The sequence below is a fragment of the Gastrolobium bilobum genome, unplaced genomic scaffold (genome assembly GCF_033153095.1).
Source record: "Gastrolobium bilobum isolate Gb01-03AN ecotype WA unplaced genomic scaffold, APGP_CSIRO_Gbil_v1 utg90613, whole genome shotgun sequence".
In the NCBI taxonomy this organism is placed as follows: Eukaryota; Viridiplantae; Streptophyta; class Magnoliopsida; order Fabales; family Fabaceae; genus Gastrolobium; species Gastrolobium bilobum.
The window spans coordinates 1-17,193 of NW_026895654.1; the positions used below are offsets into that span (position 1 = coordinate 1).

The 17,193-nt window shown below is 34.0% G+C and overlaps 4 protein-coding genes across 4 annotated transcripts; 1 reads left to right on the top strand and 3 right to left on the bottom strand.

Annotated features, from left to right (window-relative positions):
* Window positions 1–4,329: 4,329 nt before the first annotated feature.
* LOC133286900 (SEED MATURATION PROTEIN 1-like) lies at window positions 4,330–6,359 on the bottom strand. Its single transcript, XM_061484402.1, has 2 exons — window positions 5,960–6,359; window positions 4,330–4,343 (listed from the first exon to the last, which is right to left on the bottom strand). Exons 1-2 carry the CDS (start codon window positions 6,357–6,359, stop codon window positions 4,330–4,332), a joined length of 414 nt encoding a protein of 137 aa, XP_061340386.1.
* A 1,531-nt stretch (window positions 6,360–7,890) lies between these two features.
* Window positions 7,891–12,576, bottom strand: LOC133286909 (nucleolar protein 12-like). The gene is made up of 8 exons (XM_061484411.1): window positions 12,559–12,576; window positions 12,174–12,521; window positions 12,001–12,059; window positions 11,627–11,696; window positions 11,386–11,511; window positions 11,160–11,288; window positions 9,314–10,076; window positions 7,891–8,007 (listed from the first exon to the last, which is right to left on the bottom strand). Exons 1-7 carry the CDS (start codon window positions 12,574–12,576, stop codon window positions 9,672–9,674), a joined length of 1,155 nt encoding a protein of 384 aa, XP_061340395.1. The 3' UTR covers window positions 7,891–8,007; window positions 9,314–9,671.
* Window positions 12,577–12,596: 20 nt separating this feature from the next.
* On the bottom strand, window positions 12,597–14,962 carry LOC133286918 (DNA polymerase zeta processivity subunit-like). Its single transcript, XM_061484423.1, has 4 exons — window positions 14,812–14,962; window positions 14,640–14,720; window positions 14,302–14,414; window positions 12,597–12,740 (listed from the first exon to the last, which is right to left on the bottom strand). Exons 1-4 carry the CDS (start codon window positions 14,843–14,845, stop codon window positions 12,597–12,599), a joined length of 372 nt encoding a protein of 123 aa, XP_061340407.1. The 5' UTR covers window positions 14,846–14,962.
* Window positions 14,963–15,072: 110 nt separating this feature from the next.
* LOC133286927 (UDP-glycosyltransferase TURAN-like) lies at window positions 15,073–16,873 on the top strand (the record flags this gene model as incomplete). The annotated part of the gene is made up of 5 exons (XM_061484435.1): window positions 15,073–15,135; window positions 15,263–15,375; window positions 16,420–16,453; window positions 16,589–16,644; window positions 16,733–16,873. Coding segments are annotated over exons 1-5 (351 nt in total), but the record flags the coding sequence as incomplete, so codon positions are not given.
* Window positions 16,874–17,193: the final 320 nt, after the last annotated feature.

Sequence of the window (17,193 nt, forward strand, 5' to 3'; positions counted from 1 at the left end):
CAAGAGCAGTGCAATATGGTGAGGAAACCCTCTTTTGAGAAAATCAAACATTGCATCTTTGATATGCAACCTTATAAGGCTCCAGGAATTGATGGTTTCCCGGCTCTTTTCTTTCAAAGGAATTGGAATAGCATTAAGGAGCAGATGGTTAATTTTGTCCATGAAATATGGCAGAATCCAAGTATGTTATCAACAATAAATTCTACATTGCTGGTGCTTATCCCTAAGGTCCAAGGTCCAACAAACATCAAGCAGCTTAGACCGATTTCACTATGTACAGTTCTGTATAAACTGATATCCAAATTGGTTGTTCAACGCCTGAGATCGAATTTAGAGAAGCTTATCTCACCAACACAAGCTAGTTTCGTCCGTTGGAGACACATTCATGATAATATTGTGATTGTCCAAGAGCTTATCCATAGTATGCATCGAATGAGGGGAAGAAAAACATTTATGACAGTTAAAATAGAATTGGAAAAAGCTTATAATAGGCTCAATTGGAATTTCATACATCAGATCCTAAAGGAAGCTCAAATTCCAGATAAGGTAATTGATATAAAATTAAAATAATGGTGTCAGTGAAATCAACCACTATTGATATTCTTTGGAATGGAGGGATGACCCAGGAATTCCAACCAACTAGAGGTATCTGTCAAGGTGACCCTATTTCACCATATCTATTTGTTTTGGGAATGGAAAAGTTGACCCATATTATAGATACTGCAGTTAGAGGGGCCCTTTGGCTGCCAATTAGAGCTGGTAAGGAGGGGTCGTTAATATCCCACCTCATTTTTGCTGATGATTTAGTTTTGTTTGCTGAAGCGAATGAAGTCTAGATTCAGAATATGATGCAATGCCTAAATTTATTTGAAGAAACTTCAGGTCAAAAAATTAATGTGCAAAAAAGAAGCATTTTCTTTTCAAGAAATACAAAGTAAGCTGTAGCATCGAGAATTACAGACTTGTGTGGTTTTAAAAGAGTGAAAAATGTTGGGAGATATTTGGGGGCTTGGATGCAACATGGTAGAGTGACTAAACCACATTATGGAGATATTATAGACAGTGTCAGGCAAAGACTATTTGGATGGCAAGCAAAATGTCTTTCACAGACGGGGAGGGTTACTCTTACACAATCGGTATTGGCCACTATCCCTTAATTCCAAATGCAATGTGGTAAACTACCCATTGGAGTATGTGATGAGTTGGAGAAAATACAAAGACAAATTATCTGGGGTGATAAGGATGGAAAAAAAATGCACTTGGAAATTTGGAATATTTTGACCACACCTAAGATTGAAGGGGTTTGGGGCTAAAGAAAACAACATTATTTAATGATGCTTTTTTAGCTAAAATGGCGTGGAGTATATTTACCAATCCCCAAACGTTGTGGGCAAAATTATTAAGGGCTAAATATGCTGGAAACCGAATAGGTATAGAAATATATACATGTAAAGTTGGGGACTCTATGTTATGGAAAAATATCTGTTTAGAGTGGAGGAAAATGGAAGACCATACTAGTTGGGAGATAGAAAATGGAAATAGTGTTATGTTTTGGCAAGACAGGTGGGCAATCAGAAATGGCAGACTCATAGACAGGACTTTGGAGCCAATACCGTGGGAAGAGGCAACAAAAAAGGTAGCTGACTATGTTAATGATGCTGGTGGGTGGAAAATTGAAGAGTTATCTTGGTGGCTTCCTTATGAGGAAATTCAAACAATTCGAAGTCATCTCCCTCCCAATCCCTTAGATGGTACTGATAATTTAAAGTGGAATGTCTCTGGCAAATGGGCTGTCTCGGTGAGTGGCATATATAAGCTGCTAGCTAATCAGACAATGACCACAAGTGAGAGATCTGAAGTTTGGAAAGATATATGGACATAGAAAGGTTCCCAAAGAATCAAACTGTTTCTATGGAAAGTAGCTCATGGAAAGCTCCTAATGAAGAAAAGGATGGCAAGCTTACAACTAGGGGATCCAAAGTGTATTCTTATAACAATGGAGATGAAACTCTAATGCATACTTTGAGAGACTGTTACTATGCTAGGAAATTATGGGACATATTAGAAGCTAATACAGTATGTGTAAATTTCCTAACATCCGATGAATAGGATTGGATCATTTCCAACTTGAAGGTAACTATAGAAGTAATCAGAGGTATTCCTTGGCATACAATATTTGCGGTGGCTGTTTGGAAGATTTGGCAATGGAGGAATTAAAGGCTACATGGCGTCGAAGGCCATCTAACTGAATACAATCCTAACAGTATACTTCGATACGCAGAGGAGGTCTGGACAGTTGCTAATAGGAAAGAGAATGGTGTCAATCATGGAATAAAAGAGGAGATTTTAATCCACTGGAAATTTCCTGAAATAGGGTGGGTTAAAGTCAACAGTGATGAAGCAGTCAAAGGAAATCCGAGTATGGCAGCGTGTGGGTGAGTGATTAGAGATTGTTCTGCTAAGTGGTTGAATGGATTCTCTTATCGGATTGGTATTTGCAATGCGAATGTGGCAGAACTATGGGGAATTTTGAAGGGGATTGAGATGGCATGAGAAGTAGGTTGGAGGAAAGTTATCTTTGAAAGTGACTCTGAAGTGGCAGTCACGTGGCTCACCCAAAAGGAAAGTCAACCTGTGAGTCTCATATTGTGACTCGCATACGGGCATGGATGGATAAAGATTGGATAGTGAAGATAAATCTCACATATAGAGAAGGGAATTGCTGTGCAGATTGGCTCTCTAATCTCCCCTTTGAAAATCTAGATCAAGAGGATTAATGTACTTTTTCAAATCCCCCATATGGTATTTATTTACTATATTTAGCTGATTTAAGTGGTTTTGGTAGAACTCGTTGTATTTCTTCTTTCTAGCCTGTTTGGGGTCATGCCCCATCCAGGATACTAAAAAAAAAGATACCAAAAAAGAGAGAGGTAGGATTCATACTATTAATTTTTTCTATTATTACTCCACTACCATTTTAATCACTATTGGATTAGAAAAAAAATTAAACGAAGAAAGAGAAAAGGAAAATAAGTTTTGAATATAATGATAATTAGAGTGGTACTAGAAAAATTTGGCAGTATGAATATTCTACCTTTAATTTTAAATATGTTCTAAACATTTTTCTTTTAATTATTTGTACGTTTTTATAATTTTAAATATGTTTCTGCTTTTGCTTTTATATATAAAGTGTGTGGATCTCAATTACCTGAAAAAAAAGTGAGTGGATCCATGAATGTGACAGAAAAAAAAATACTGTAATTTTAAGTGAAAGTTCATGGAATAAGTGAATGTTTGTTATGGCTGCATGTTTCATTATTCCACAAAAAAGGCATTGGGAAGTAAATATGTCATTTTATTTAATTTTTTTATTTAGGGGTCGAGTCAGGTTTTTGTGCCGACTCGACCAAACTTGATTTTTATAGGTCAGGTATTTTGATCTGATCCCGTTTAATTTGATCCAAGTTAGGTCTGACTTGGTTTAAATTTTTTTGAACTAATTCAGAACCGGATCGGATTTGACCTGACTTGGTTTCTGAAGTGAGTCAAATCCGACCTGACCCGTTTTTGACTTGGTTTCAAAACGTGTTTTTAATTTGATTTTTATATAGTTATTGATTTATTTTTTAAACTCATATAATTTAATTATTTATTTATTTTAAAATATATAAATTTTATAATAAATTTGATATTTGTTGAATAAATAAAGGAATGTAAATTTTTTTTATAACAAGAAATGTAATTTTAAGCCCCCTGCACATGTGAAGCAAAATTAGTGAAAATTAATGAAAAGTAAAGGATGAGAGAACGCTCTTTTCATCTTAAGATGACAAATCGCTAATTTTAACAATGATATATTATAAAATTACATATTGTCTACTGATAAGAAATTTATAAATTTAAACCCAAATTACACAATTATTATTAGGGAAAGATCAATTAGTTTAAGGCAACTCTTGGCTAATATGATTGTACATATAATTTTAGTTATCAACAACAAAGAAAATAGAAAATGTAAAAGAATTAGATTGATAAACAATGACATATTATATAGGTAGAATGGTTGTATAGAAACTTTTTCATTGAAGTAATAATTATAATTGCATACATAATGGCTCAAATTAAAATTGGACAAAGAAGTAGTTGCTAATTTGCTGAGCTCAATCGGCATTATGCGAGACATTTATGAAAATTCTCAATTACCATGCACCTAAATTTTACCAGAAAAGCTACGAGGTAAAAGCCATTAAAATAAAATAAAAAACGAAGGAATAGAGAGAAAGGAAATCTACTGCTTGTTATGAAATGAAGGAGGCGATGTTGGAAGGATCATAGAGTTAAATCTATAGCCAATAACAAAGACCATTATAGCAAAATATGACATCAATAAGGTATTTATGCATATCATACCATATGAGTTTAAATTAATCAAGAAGCTCGGGATTGAGCACAAGAAAAGTCGAGAAGCACATGGGAGATCCTCTTTGGTAGAGTGCAAGAATGTGACAGAGAGAAAAGAGAACCATAATTGTGTTTTTTTCTTCACATAATGGGTGTGGGTCAAGTTTTGGGTCAATGAGTCATTATTAAAACAAGTCAGGTCTAAAACTGACCCAAATAAAAGTGGGTCAGTATTTAAACCCAGTTAAAAAAATAGGTATGTATGGGTCAGGTCAAGGTCAGATCAAGGGCAGGGCAAGTGAACCAGTTTTTTTGCGCACCCCTACGGATAGGTGTATCAGTTGGCGACATATTGGGGTATAAATGGATTACGTCGATTTATAGGGGCTTACAGCCTAGCTTATATCAGATCAAACTTGGCTTATTATATAGTAACATATCTAAACTTTTAAAAAAGCCTATTTAGAAAATAGGTCATAGGTATTTTTTTTTACATATTGAGCATATCAGCCTACAGATCAGCCTATATTATATTATTTATTTTAAATAAAATTATTATTTTAATAAATTTAAATAATAAAATAAAATAATTTTAATTATTTTTTTAAGGTTTTAATGTTTCTACAGTGAGTACAGATAAATTATTTACATTTACTCCCAAAACGACATCGTTTTGGGTTGAAAGTCAATGATAAAGACTATTATAACCTTCGAATAAATTATAATTACAAAACACCTTGATTTGCGCTCGAAAATGACATCGTTTTAGGCTTAATACAGATAACTTATCTATATTTATTGTAGAAAAATGAACCTTTTTTTTAATTATTGAATATTTAATAGGTTTAAACAGGCTAACAAGCCTAGGCTATTCAAGCAAAAGTCTAGCCTAACCTATTAACTCCCTTAGCGACACAGGTTGAGTTGGTAGGGAGTGAATTTGGGTTCGATTCTCACGAAATACATCTTTGGGAGAGGAGCAAAGAGTTTTAACTGTGACTAAACCCCGACTCGAGGTTAGTATCATAACCAACTCAGAGTTAAAGCTTGTAGAGATTCCCAAAGAGCCGACTCGTCTCAAAGAGATAATTAAGGTCAGTATATATAAACAAAAGCCATGATTTCTTTTAGGGCAAATTACATGATATCACCTTAAACTTAGGTGATTTTTCAAAAAGTCACCTTGTACTTTCAATTAAAACAATTACCCGCACTGCACTATAAATCTATAATATTGTATAATATTGAATCAATTAAACATATTTATTAGTTTTAAGACAAAATTATCCTTGCCCTTAATTGCCACAATTAAGGGAGTGTTTGGTAGGAGGAATATTTTGAGAATTCTGAAAAAAAGATAGTGATAATCTTATTTACCCACGTTCGGTATAAGGTTTCTAAAATTTTTCCTGAGAATCTGATTTTCCCGAATGTTGTTTTGTGTACAATTTTATTTCAAAATGCCATCCAAGAATACCACAAAAGAGATGGTATTCTTCGAATACCATGTGTTAGAAAAATTTTACACTTTTTTTAAAACAAAATTCGTGTAATTTTTTTTGACCTAATAAACAATTTTTTAGTAATATTCCTGAAAAGATAACTTTCTCACCATATTCGTGGTAATCATATTCCGAAACGTAAAACAATTTATGACCAATTGTTGGATACCCTTTTTTGGGCAAGCAAGGAGCCCCAGTGGTGAACTCTTTAGAACCTCCTTCATTCATGTCTGCATGGTCATGTTGCAACTGAGACTGATCATTGTTATTAGAATCATCAATTTGGTCACCTTTTGAAACATTGTGTGCACTTTGAAACATATCAACTGGTTCAGACTCTGCAATCTTTCCTCCTTCAAGTGGTGTGCCATGCTTGTAGGCTACTCTCACTGCTTCATCCTCTGATAGCCTTGCCTGTGATGTTGCATAAGTTATATCATCTTTACTCTTGGCCATGCTTGTAGCTGCTAGCTTGCAATTGATTCAACACTCTTACGTGTATGTGCTTAAGTAGAAGTAAGTAAAGATTTGAAAAAAGTGCTGAAATGGGGTGGATTTATAGGCCAAAAGGCATTGTGATGCGTGGCTAGTTCATAGCACAATTATGTGACAAGTGTCCTCAAATTGGTGACAAGTGGTTGATATTGGTGGAAATGAAAGGAAACACAAGTCCAGAACCATTGAGTTTGTTCTATGTAGAGAATAGTAACAATTCATAGCAAGAATATTAACACTAATATCTTACAATAAAAACGAATTAAAAATATAAGACTTAATTTCACCTTGAACTTTTTTATTATGGATAATGTAACATTTTAGTTTTTCTTTTTTATATTTTTTTGTTAAATTTATTCCCTAAATTTTTAATTCTTACAATTAAGTGATTCCATCAGTTTTCTTTTATTTAAAAATCCCAAATCTTCATTTTCTACTTAGTTTTAAAATCTTCTTATGTTCAAAACTCATCTATCTAGATATCAATTTTTTTAAAAAAATTTCCTAAGCTCACTTCTTAGAATTTTTTGTTTTAAAAATTTGTACCAAATTTTCAAATTCTAAACTGTTTAAATAATTTCTTATTCCAAATTTGTTCTAAAGTCCCAATTATTTTAATAAAAGAAGAGCATTTGGAAGTTTTTAGTAGAGAAAAGTTATATATAGAGGACTTAATTTCAGTAATTAAAAAAATAAAAAATTAAATTTGTAAAAATTTAAAATTGCATGTTAATCATAGTAGAAGGAAAAAAATATGATTAAGCTTAGTAATGATTCATAGTGAATAGCTGCAGGTTTGTCAGAATACTTACTTGCAGCATACTAGTTGTGATTTTTTTACTATTAGTCTAATGATCAGTTCAAAATCTTCTTCATTAAAATGAACATTGAAAGTTATGTATTTGATTGCCTCTTGAACTTTTTTACTCTCAACAACAGAATATGCTGAAACCAAGCCTTCTTTCCTCTCAAAAGAAGCATTGCAATACATGATACAGGCTACTTCTTCTTGAAACTCTCAAACTTTCTGAAATTGGGACTCAATGCCAAAATGGCTTACACAAACAAGGGATTAATTTATTAAAGGAACTAAAATCTGCTATGCACTCTTTTTCAACTTTATCTTTCATAGCTTTGTCAAACTGCTTAAAACTTGTCTTCGAGTAAACATATCCATAAAAAAATGCATGCACACTTTCACTTTGATCTATTGTAGACATTCCAGCCCAAAATGTGTCATTGACATATACAGGAACCCAACGTTGTCACTCATTGTATAGGCTATTCAACCATTCATTGTCATGAAGGTTAGAACTATCAATTAATTTTTTCCAACTTCCACTGAAATCATCTTTACTGAAAGTATCATATACAGCACCATGCAATTCTGTTTTGATTGACTCATACTGAGGGTATTCTTTCAACTTTTCAGTTACCCTTTTCATTAAGTGCCATAAACACCAATGATGATGAGCTTTTGGGAACACAATCTCAATTAGCAGTTTTTATTGCTTTATATGGCATTTCGAGTTTGTCCAGATATACATGCCAGCCATGTTTGAAACAACCATGTAACAGTTTCAAAATCTTCATTTGATTGTCTTCACTCCTACAAAATGAGCAAGAGGTATGTTATATTTATTTGTTAAATATGTGCTGTCGAATGTTACAACATCTCCAAAATATTCGTTTGCAGCCTTACTTCTTGCATCTGCCCAAAAAATATTTAAGTTCATCACATAATAGAAACTACTGTTTGACTTTTGCATTCGAACAAAATAGTTTTGAATTGCTTCATCATCTCCAGTCCCCAATCTTAGGCTACTAGATTTCGGAATAAAGTTCCTACAATCTTTCTAAAAAAACGCAAAGCTTCCATATTCTTCAGCTTCTATACTAGAGATTGAATATTTCCATCCATATTGATCCCAGCCTTATTGCTAAGTTCAAGTTTCCTTTCCTTTGAGGCTTAGATTTTCTATTATATCTAACATAACGTGCTTTGCCTAAACACAGCTCATGATTATGTTCAAGCACAACACTTGAAACTCTGATCTTTCCATTAAGACATAAACACGCATTAAGCCTCGCTTTACATTGGGTTTTTGTAAGAATATAGGGATTTGGAAGATGCCTTTGATACTTGCTGACCTCCTAGAACAAACACAAGCAAGTGTAAAATATTTCTTTCCATCTTCTTTCACTTTTGAAGTTCTTCTGTACACATCAAAACCACTTTGCAGAGCAAAATTAGTGTAATAATTGAAAACCTCTTGCTCAGAAGAGAAAGTCATCCTAGGTTCTTCAACTTCCTCATTAAATTTTAAGGATTTTTCCAAACCATGCTCAGATACTTCACTCCCATCCTTGATGCCCTCATAGAAGACATATTTTCTATGACATCAGTTTGTGACTTACTTGAAACACTTTCTCCTTCCATTCCATTAAGGATACTGATGCCAGGGGAAAAAAAAAGGGCAACAATGAATAAATTCAGTAAATTATTACATCAATAAACAAAGTTTCAAAACTAGTAAGCTCATTTAACATAAAATTACTAGTCATCAACCAATTACTATTGCAACCAAAACTATAATCAAATCACAAAATTGACAGTAATAATGAAATTAAATAAGTACATACTAAAATCAGAACACAAACAAGAGAAATCGAACTAAGAAAATGAAGATATTCAAGCAAATTTATACTTTCTTAATTGTGGGCATTCTTATTGGTTTCAGAAACTGGATTTTCCCTTTATACCCATCAGCCAAAATTACAATTTTTGTTAATTTTTTTAAAAATCAAGCATGTGGGGTGTGTTTGAATGAACCTAATTTTCTTCCTATGATTGTTAAAAGCTCAGTGAAAACTATAGATCTTATGCAAGGAAAACGTGCAGAATATGTACATACCATAGACAAATCCCAGCAGCTGAAGAAAGAAGCACAGATGGATCACTGAAGAAGATGCAATTCGGTGTGCAGAAGAAAGAGAGACTGTTGCATTGCAAACACTTGAATCCCCAATTTTCTGATTAGATTAGGGTTCTCTCTCTTTCTCTGTTCAATTTTTTATTTTATTTCTATTTTTTAAAACGTTTTGAAACTGGTTAGGGCTAGCAGAGTCCATGTCAGCTAATCGGTCTGGCATTAAGGAAGCTCCCAAATGGTCAAAACAAAAAATATATCTACAATGTGGTTTGCACTGGGTATAATCTAGTCTTGTTCTCTTTCCTCTGATAATCTAATCCCTGATACCATTAGGAACACGCTATCTGTTATTCTTCTTGGCCTTCTTACTTCGTAGGGAGCTATCTGGAGTACGACTATCAAGCTTGCGTTTTACCCCTGCTTGTTTTGGTGTACCACCCTTCTTATTTCGTAGGGAGCTATCTGGAGTACGACTATCAAGCTTGCGTTTTACCCCTGCTTGTTTTGGTGTACCACCATCCTTGAACAATTTTGCTTTAGCCTTTTTCGCAGCTACTGCTGCCCTTTTCATCATGCGCTTTGAGGGAGATCGTGAAGCCACAGCCAACTTCTTTGCAGGGGTACTAGGAGCTGGTGATGGGTTTGGCCTTTTAGATGGGGTGCCATCCGCTTTGGCATGACAGATTCTCAACTCTCGGTCTCGAAGCTTCAAGCTCCGTTTCTTAACAACAAAATTAGCAGCTTCCTGCATTTACAAGACACAACTTTAATAAATATTTATAGACAGAATTCCTGGTGATAAGACTTGGAAAGAAGTTTTTGAACATTCTTTATGTCACTTTTTGCATGTGATAACATTTCCTTTGATGATAACAAACTAAGAAGTCTCAAATTAGATCCAGTCAAACACCAATTTGCATATCAATACCATATGGTTTTATGTCAGTAATACCTTCAGGAATTCATTATGCAAAGCAAAGAATAATTAATTGCATAAAAAATATCACAAGTCAGTAGTTTTTCTCATTTAACCAGTTTGAAATTCATGCTTATTTGGAAATTAGTAACCAGTTTTTCTCATGAAATTTTTTTCTCTTAATTGTACAATCAAATTTTAAACAATACGTGCAGTATTTACAAACAGTCCAGCACTGAGGAGCAAGAATACACAGGCACAACTTTAATACCAAACCTTCTGTATCAATGGTAGATAGAAAAAAAAGTCCTCCAACATCAACATCAAAAACAAATTTATCTAAAATTAGTGGGGGTCGGAGGTGAAAGAACCCAAATGAAAAAGAAAAGGAAAATCATTTTGCAACCATTTGCTTAGAAATTAAAAAACACGTTATATATTTATATATATAAAGTCACCATAAAGCAAGTAGAATTTATTCCCACATGTGGACTTAAAAAGTGTGATATGCAGCTTCACTCAACCATTACAGAAATTCAGTCCTATACATATCAGTCTCTAACCACTTATATTCTGAATGAAAGAAGCAACTTCCAAAAATAGTACCTAGTTACACAAAAAGACACAATACAATAAACGAAGCAGCCAATCTACACCAAAGTAAACAAACCCTACACTTTCATAAATAGATAACATGCATTTCTAAAAGTAATCACACAAATAAGTTGGTTTCTACGTAACAAAACGAGGTCTTCATGGGCTTATCAGCCACAAACAGCCCTTTAGTTTTACCACCGAAAGGGAAAAACATGACAAGATGAATTATAACATGTTTGAGCTAAAAATGTAAAAGAGCACAAAGTAAGAAATTTTATCAAAATGCATAACTAATCTGGCACCAAAGCAGCATACCCTTGTTTTAAACAGCACATAGGCAATACCCTTTCCAACATTAAGATGAGGATCTCTAATGACTCTAACAGCTTCTATACTTGATTCCAGGTTGGATATACCACAAAATAACTGATATAGTTCTTCATCCTACACAAAAAGATACGTGAGATCCATTAGACAATACACACACAGAAATGATGTGGTTATGTGACCGCAAAAATAAATCCATTGATTGGAAACACACCTTAACATCAAATGGGAGGTTGCCCACAAAAACAGTTCTCTTGTTATCATAAAGCGAAGCAATCTTCACTTTATGTTTCTTGCGGGGTGGGCAAGCCCTATCAACACGAATGTGATTTCCTTCAACCTACAGTCAGATAATTAAACAATAGTATTAGAAAACTGTCAACTGCAGTCTTCACCAAAAATACAAAGCAAACACCATATTTGATCCAACCCAACTCAGAGGAACAAGGGCATACCACAGTCATGTTGTGGGACAAAGAAGCCTGAGCAGATTCCTCTGTCTTGAAAACAATGTATGCGTGAACACTGCAAAACACAATATTTGTCAATTAGAAATGCCTGAAAAAGGCTTCCTATGCATGAAAATGAATGTATTCTTATCAGACTGTCTGCAAGTCACTTAAGACCATTGGAAAATATAAAATCTAAGCATTAAATCAAAGCAGAATAATTTCTCCAAGCCCAAAACGAGCAGGCTTACTTGATATTGAATCCATAAAATCACACTAAAATGACAAAAAAATAAAAAATAACAGCATTCTCTCTGCAAGCAATTAACAATAATCACAGGAAGTTGCAATTCGATAATTGTTCAATTCAGACCCATTACCTATCAGCGGAATCATTTATTTTCTTCGAATGGATGGCTCCCTTCCTAGGTTTTTTGGTCTGGTTCATCAAGAAAAGTAACAAACATAAATTTAGCACCCAAAAAAATAAAAATATATCGAAGCCTTAAAGAGTACCAAACGAAAGCAAACATTCAACAAAAAGAAAACCTACATCTTGTATTGGAACAGAACGAGTCACCAGAGACTCAACCTCACCAAATTTCTTAAACTCCTTCAACAAAGTCTTCTTTTTCAACTTGAGAGGCAAATTCCCAACTAAAATAGTCCTCAAAAGCTTATCCTCGTCATCATAACCTTCCTTTGAAACCAACATATCAGCTGGGTTATATATCATCTTCCTCTTGCTCTCAAGAGTTTTATTCCCAAACCTTTCCTTTTCATCTTCCTCTCCTTCCACCACCACACCATACTTCTTCTCCTCCCACTCTTTCTCAAGCTCTTCCCTTTTCCTCTTCTTCTCCTTCATCTTTCCCTCCTCACCTTCGATTACAACCTCGCCCTTTTTGGACGGCTGGATGGTTTCACATGGCTTACGCGTGCCAGAAGGACGACATGCGCATGGAGGCACAGATGTTTAGCATGGCTCTGAGAGTTGGCCAATTGGAGATGTGGGTATCAATGGGTGTCCTTGCTCCGATGGGTTAGGTACAGGATATGGCTGAGCTATGTTATAGCCACAAATGTGCACTTGAAGCCCAATGATGAAGGCACTGAGAACCTAGCGATGAAGGCTAGTTGGTCAACAATGAAGGGTTATGGCAGTAGAAAAAAGTCTCCCAAATTGAGAGCTTAGATAACAACTTGAAAGATGGAATTTTGAATATTATTGATTGATTGTCAATGTACATGAAGTATTTACATTATGTAGACCTATATGAATGATGGTCCACCTCTATATAACAGCCCCCTCCTAGCAACTTTTTCTTTTCTATCTCCTCTAATTGAATCCTCAATTCTGTTATCAACTTGGATCCATAGGCCCAGCAATGAATAATTTACTTTCTGATTAAAAGGAGCTAAGTTTAAGGGAAAAAAAAATAAAAAACAAATCTGCCCTGCAAATCTGTCCTAACATAAAACATATGTACAATAATATCATTATAATTACTTTTATATTTATAAAGAGAGCGAGCCAGGAGTAGTAGTAAAGCTGCTCTTTTGTAGCTGAAAGGTCACAGGTTCGAATCTGGAAAATATCCTCTTTGCAAATATGTAAGAGTAAAGTTGCATACAAAGATTGCTTTCACCCCTACCCTTGCTAGTCGGGATTTAACACAGAGGTTTTTTTTTTTTTTTTTTTTTACTTTTGTATTTATAACAGTTCTCGATATTGATGACAAGAGAAACACGACTAATCTAATATATCACAACCTTCAATTGTTTCTTATATAAATAAGCATATTGTCCATTAGCCGAACTCTTGTCAATATTAATAGCAAGTAAAAAGCAAAGATTCCAAGGTGTTAAGTTAGGTGTAGGTTGTAACATACAATATCATCACATATAATTTTTAATTACATTGTTATACCAAGAGGGATCTTTTGATTATAGTGTAAGACTAAGAGCTCTTACTCCCATCTCAGCCATTGATTTCCGTTCATCTAACAGTTATAGTTTATTGAGTTATATCAATTAACTAATTATTAATTCTAACTAAATTACTGCCGTTAGATGGACGGAAATCAACAGCTGCCGGAGTCAAAAGATCTCCTAATTTGTGTGGCAAAAAGAAAGGAAATACATTGATTGAAACAAATGTTGCATTCAAGGGAACTTATCATAATATACTATATAACCAATTGAAAGATTGAAGTGATTAGTCTCTAGCAAATGATTGCACCTTTAAAACAACAGATTGACTGCAATCTATTGTACTGTCTTGTTGAACAAGTGTTCAACAAAACACACACATATATGCATTAAGCCAAAAAGCAGGGTAGCTCAAAACCAGTTTAAGAAAAAGCTTGTCCACAATAGTGAAGCCACGGAAATTCTTTTAATAATTATGCACAATATATATGCTAGGTAAGTGGGGATGAGAGAAGCTCGAAGTCTGAACCTCCAGATTACTCAGAAGTTATTATGAGTCCTAACACTATTAATGAAGTTTATATTTTACGACAAAGAAGCAATATTACATTGCTACTACCAAACAACAACCAGAATATATACTCATTTGAGTTATTTTCTCATTGAAAAGCAAACAACAACAAGAAGAACAACTAATTCAAGGTTGAGTTAACAAAAATAAGAAAATAAAATTACCAAACAAGACCAACCTTCTGTAAAAATGGAAGAAGCCCTGAAACAGTAGCATGTATGTAATATCTAAGCTGAGGATGCAAAGCCCTTTGAACCACCACATTCATATACCTTCTCCTCTCAAAGGCACCTTTTTCCACACCCAAAAACCCAATTAATAAAAAATTAATTCTAATCAATTATACAATTCAGTAACCAAGAACTACAAAATCAAAGGAAGAAAGAAATAAAATAAAATAAAATAAATAAGAACTAAAAATGTGCATTGTGCAGTCAAAATCATTGCTTTTTCTTTTTCCCAGCAACCAAACAGAAATAAAAATAAAATAAAATTAATGGGTATGCAAGAATCAACCTGAAGGATAAACCCCTTTGAGAAAAACAACACAAGTAATAGCCACCTCCAAAAATTCAACCAAAACTCGTGCTGTTTGGCCTGCAAATTTTCCCACAGAATCATAGTAAATGCCAACAATATGTATTAAATAATTAATAAAAATAAAAAACTTTATTGGTTAATTTCAAACCTTGTGGAGTTTGATTCTGTTTGCGTTCCATCATGTGTAATTTTGATGTTAAAAAAAACTCAATTCTCAAATACTGTATTCAAGCGAAGGAAGTGCTTCAGTTTCAAAGAGGGCCATGAAATGGACAAAAAATTACAATTTCGCCACTGACCCGGCCCGAGTTTAATTCGGGTCAAATCAACACTTCCAGGGTCGGGTTTAGATCGGACCCGAACCCGGGCTTTCGTTTCTTCGTCTTCTCTCCTCAATTTTACTTCATTGACTACTCTGCATCACTACCAACTGCGAAAATATTTGATTTTCCATTGATACGATAAATGGCTGGTGAGATTTTCTTTTCTTTTCTATTTTCCCGGAAAATCGTTTCCGATTGAGAAAATTGGATTTTCCTGAATGGGTTTTTTTTTTTTGAATTTCAATTTCAATTTCAATTTCAATTTGTTAATCGAAGGGAAAAGCGAAGAAAATAAGGAAGGAAGAAGAGGAAGGGCGTGTGTGGTGGTTTTGGGCGACATTGGACGCAGCCCTCGAATGCAGTATCACGCTCTTTCACTCGCCAAACAGGTTTTTCTTTTTATAATTTCATGTAATAATTTAATTTAATTTAATTTATTTTCTTTTTTTCATTTTTCATTTTTGTTTAATCTCAGAATTGATGTAACCCCCCCATTTTGACTTCGTTGTAATTTTGCCAGAGCCTGGATCATAGTAATAATTCTTCTGTTCCAAGTTTTAATTGGAGAATCAATCATGCTATTGATTTTTATGCTTTGGATTAAGACCTTACCATAATTCATATTTAATCTGATTGCTTGTTATTTGATGGCTGGGTTCTGTATTGGGTGTAATAGATGTTCTCTTTTTATGAGCATGATTCTTGAATTTTAATCCAGGCTTGCTCAGGTTATATATTCCATGTTATTTATTTTTTTTGTTATATATCAAGGAATAGGTTATTCTACCTACTTTTTTCTCATGCCTACCAATTTCCAACATCTTCAGATTCTGATCCAACGGTGTTGGAGATTGGTAGGGATGGAAAAAATATAGATAGAATATCTTATCCCATCTATCAATTCATACTATCAAGTTTAACACAATTGCGTTTCTAAGGACTCGAACTCGAGATTACTGGTTAAGCTGAAACAACCCTTTATGAGTTAATTCACATGCTTGGTGGTTATGTTCCATGTTTTTATTTGTTCAACTGAGAGCTCCTGACCTGGCAGCGGTTACTTTTAGATATTTAATAATAGTATTATGTGTGGTCTTGAGGATTAATTTAACAGTAGTGGTTATTGGTTTTTGGACCTAGCTGGTTTAGCTATGCACTATTGATGTATGTTCATTCTAAATGTAATTTTGTTTGGGATTTGCTCAACTGGGTATAGCTTTTTGTTCCAATTGCCTCACAACTTTCCTTTTACATTTGAGTTTTATTCATATGCTGTTATCTCATCTACTGAGCTGGTATTGACTTCTCTGTTGTCCCCTTTGATTCTCCAACCTACTGTCCAACTCTTTCTTATGTAGGCATGAGCATTATGTATTTTTTACACTATTTAATCCTTATTTATGAGTCTAGTGCTTTTCTATGTGGCATTGCAGGCTTCCCTGAAGGTAGACATTGTTGCATATGGAGGTACCTTTACTGATTTCAAATTTTTTATAATGAATCATTAGAGTTAGATTTTATTAGTACAGAAATGATGGAGTTAATTACTAATTTTCACGTATAGCATGAGTAAATTTTTTCTTATTTAATAATTTCTAACAGGTTCGGAGCCCCATGCTGCACTTCGTGACAACCCATCTATTGATTTTTACATAATGGTAAGTAAGTGGACTAACCTTTTCAGGACAAGTTATCCTCATACTTTATGAAAGTTGATGTAGTTTTGGAACATTTTCTAATTTTCAGAAGCAATGGCCAACAGCCCGGCAAAGCTTACCGAAGATACTTCAACCCATAATGCTTTTGTTGAAGCCCTTGGTTCAATTTTTCATGCTTCTTTGGTTCCTTTGTGTAAAAATAAGTTCTCCTGATATTTTTATTGTCCAGGTTAGCCTTTTATGTCTTCTACCTATTTTTCTTCCCCAACATTTAAGCTAATTTTATGTTTTACTTGATTGATTCAATATTACTTGTTCTTCCTAAGTTAGACTTAATGTTGCCAAACATGTACCTGAAAAATGGATGGTTGTTTTGGACCCGTGGCCTTTGTTTGAGAAGCATCCCAGATGCCAAATAAATAATAAAGTTAGAAGTTTGTGTTAGGTCAGTTTGGGCTACAAGATAAATTATTTAGTACCTAACTTTGGTGTCTTGCATAGATTATTTTAGGCAATCTACGCTTTGAAGGATAATTTATTATCTGATTC

Bases quoted from the DNA above. Each gene is read 5' to 3' on its own strand.
- LOC133286918 (XM_061484423.1), bottom strand. From the start codon at position 14,845: ATGATGGAACGCAAACAGAATCAAACTCCACAAG. The intron at 14,721-14,811 runs GTTTGAAATTAA...GAAAATTTGCAG, and splicing joins ACAGAATCAAACTCCACAAG to GCCAAACAGCACGAGTTTTG. The intron at 12,741-14,301 runs GTTGGTCTTGTT...CTTCATCGCTAG, and splicing joins TTCTTCCATTTTTACAGAAG to GTTCTCAGTGCCTTCATCAT.
- LOC133286909 (XM_061484411.1), bottom strand. The intron at 12,060-12,173 runs GTAGGTTTTCTT...TTGATGAACCAG, and splicing joins GTTCTGTTCCAATACAAGAT to ACCAAAAAACCTAGGAAGGG. The intron at 11,289-11,385 runs GTGTGTTTCCAA...CTTTTTGTGTAG, and splicing joins ACCTCCCATTTGATGTTAAG to GATGAAGAACTATATCAGTT.
- LOC133286900 (XM_061484402.1), bottom strand. From the start codon at position 6,359: ATGGCCAAGAGTAAAGATGATATAACTTATGCAACATCACAGGCAAGG.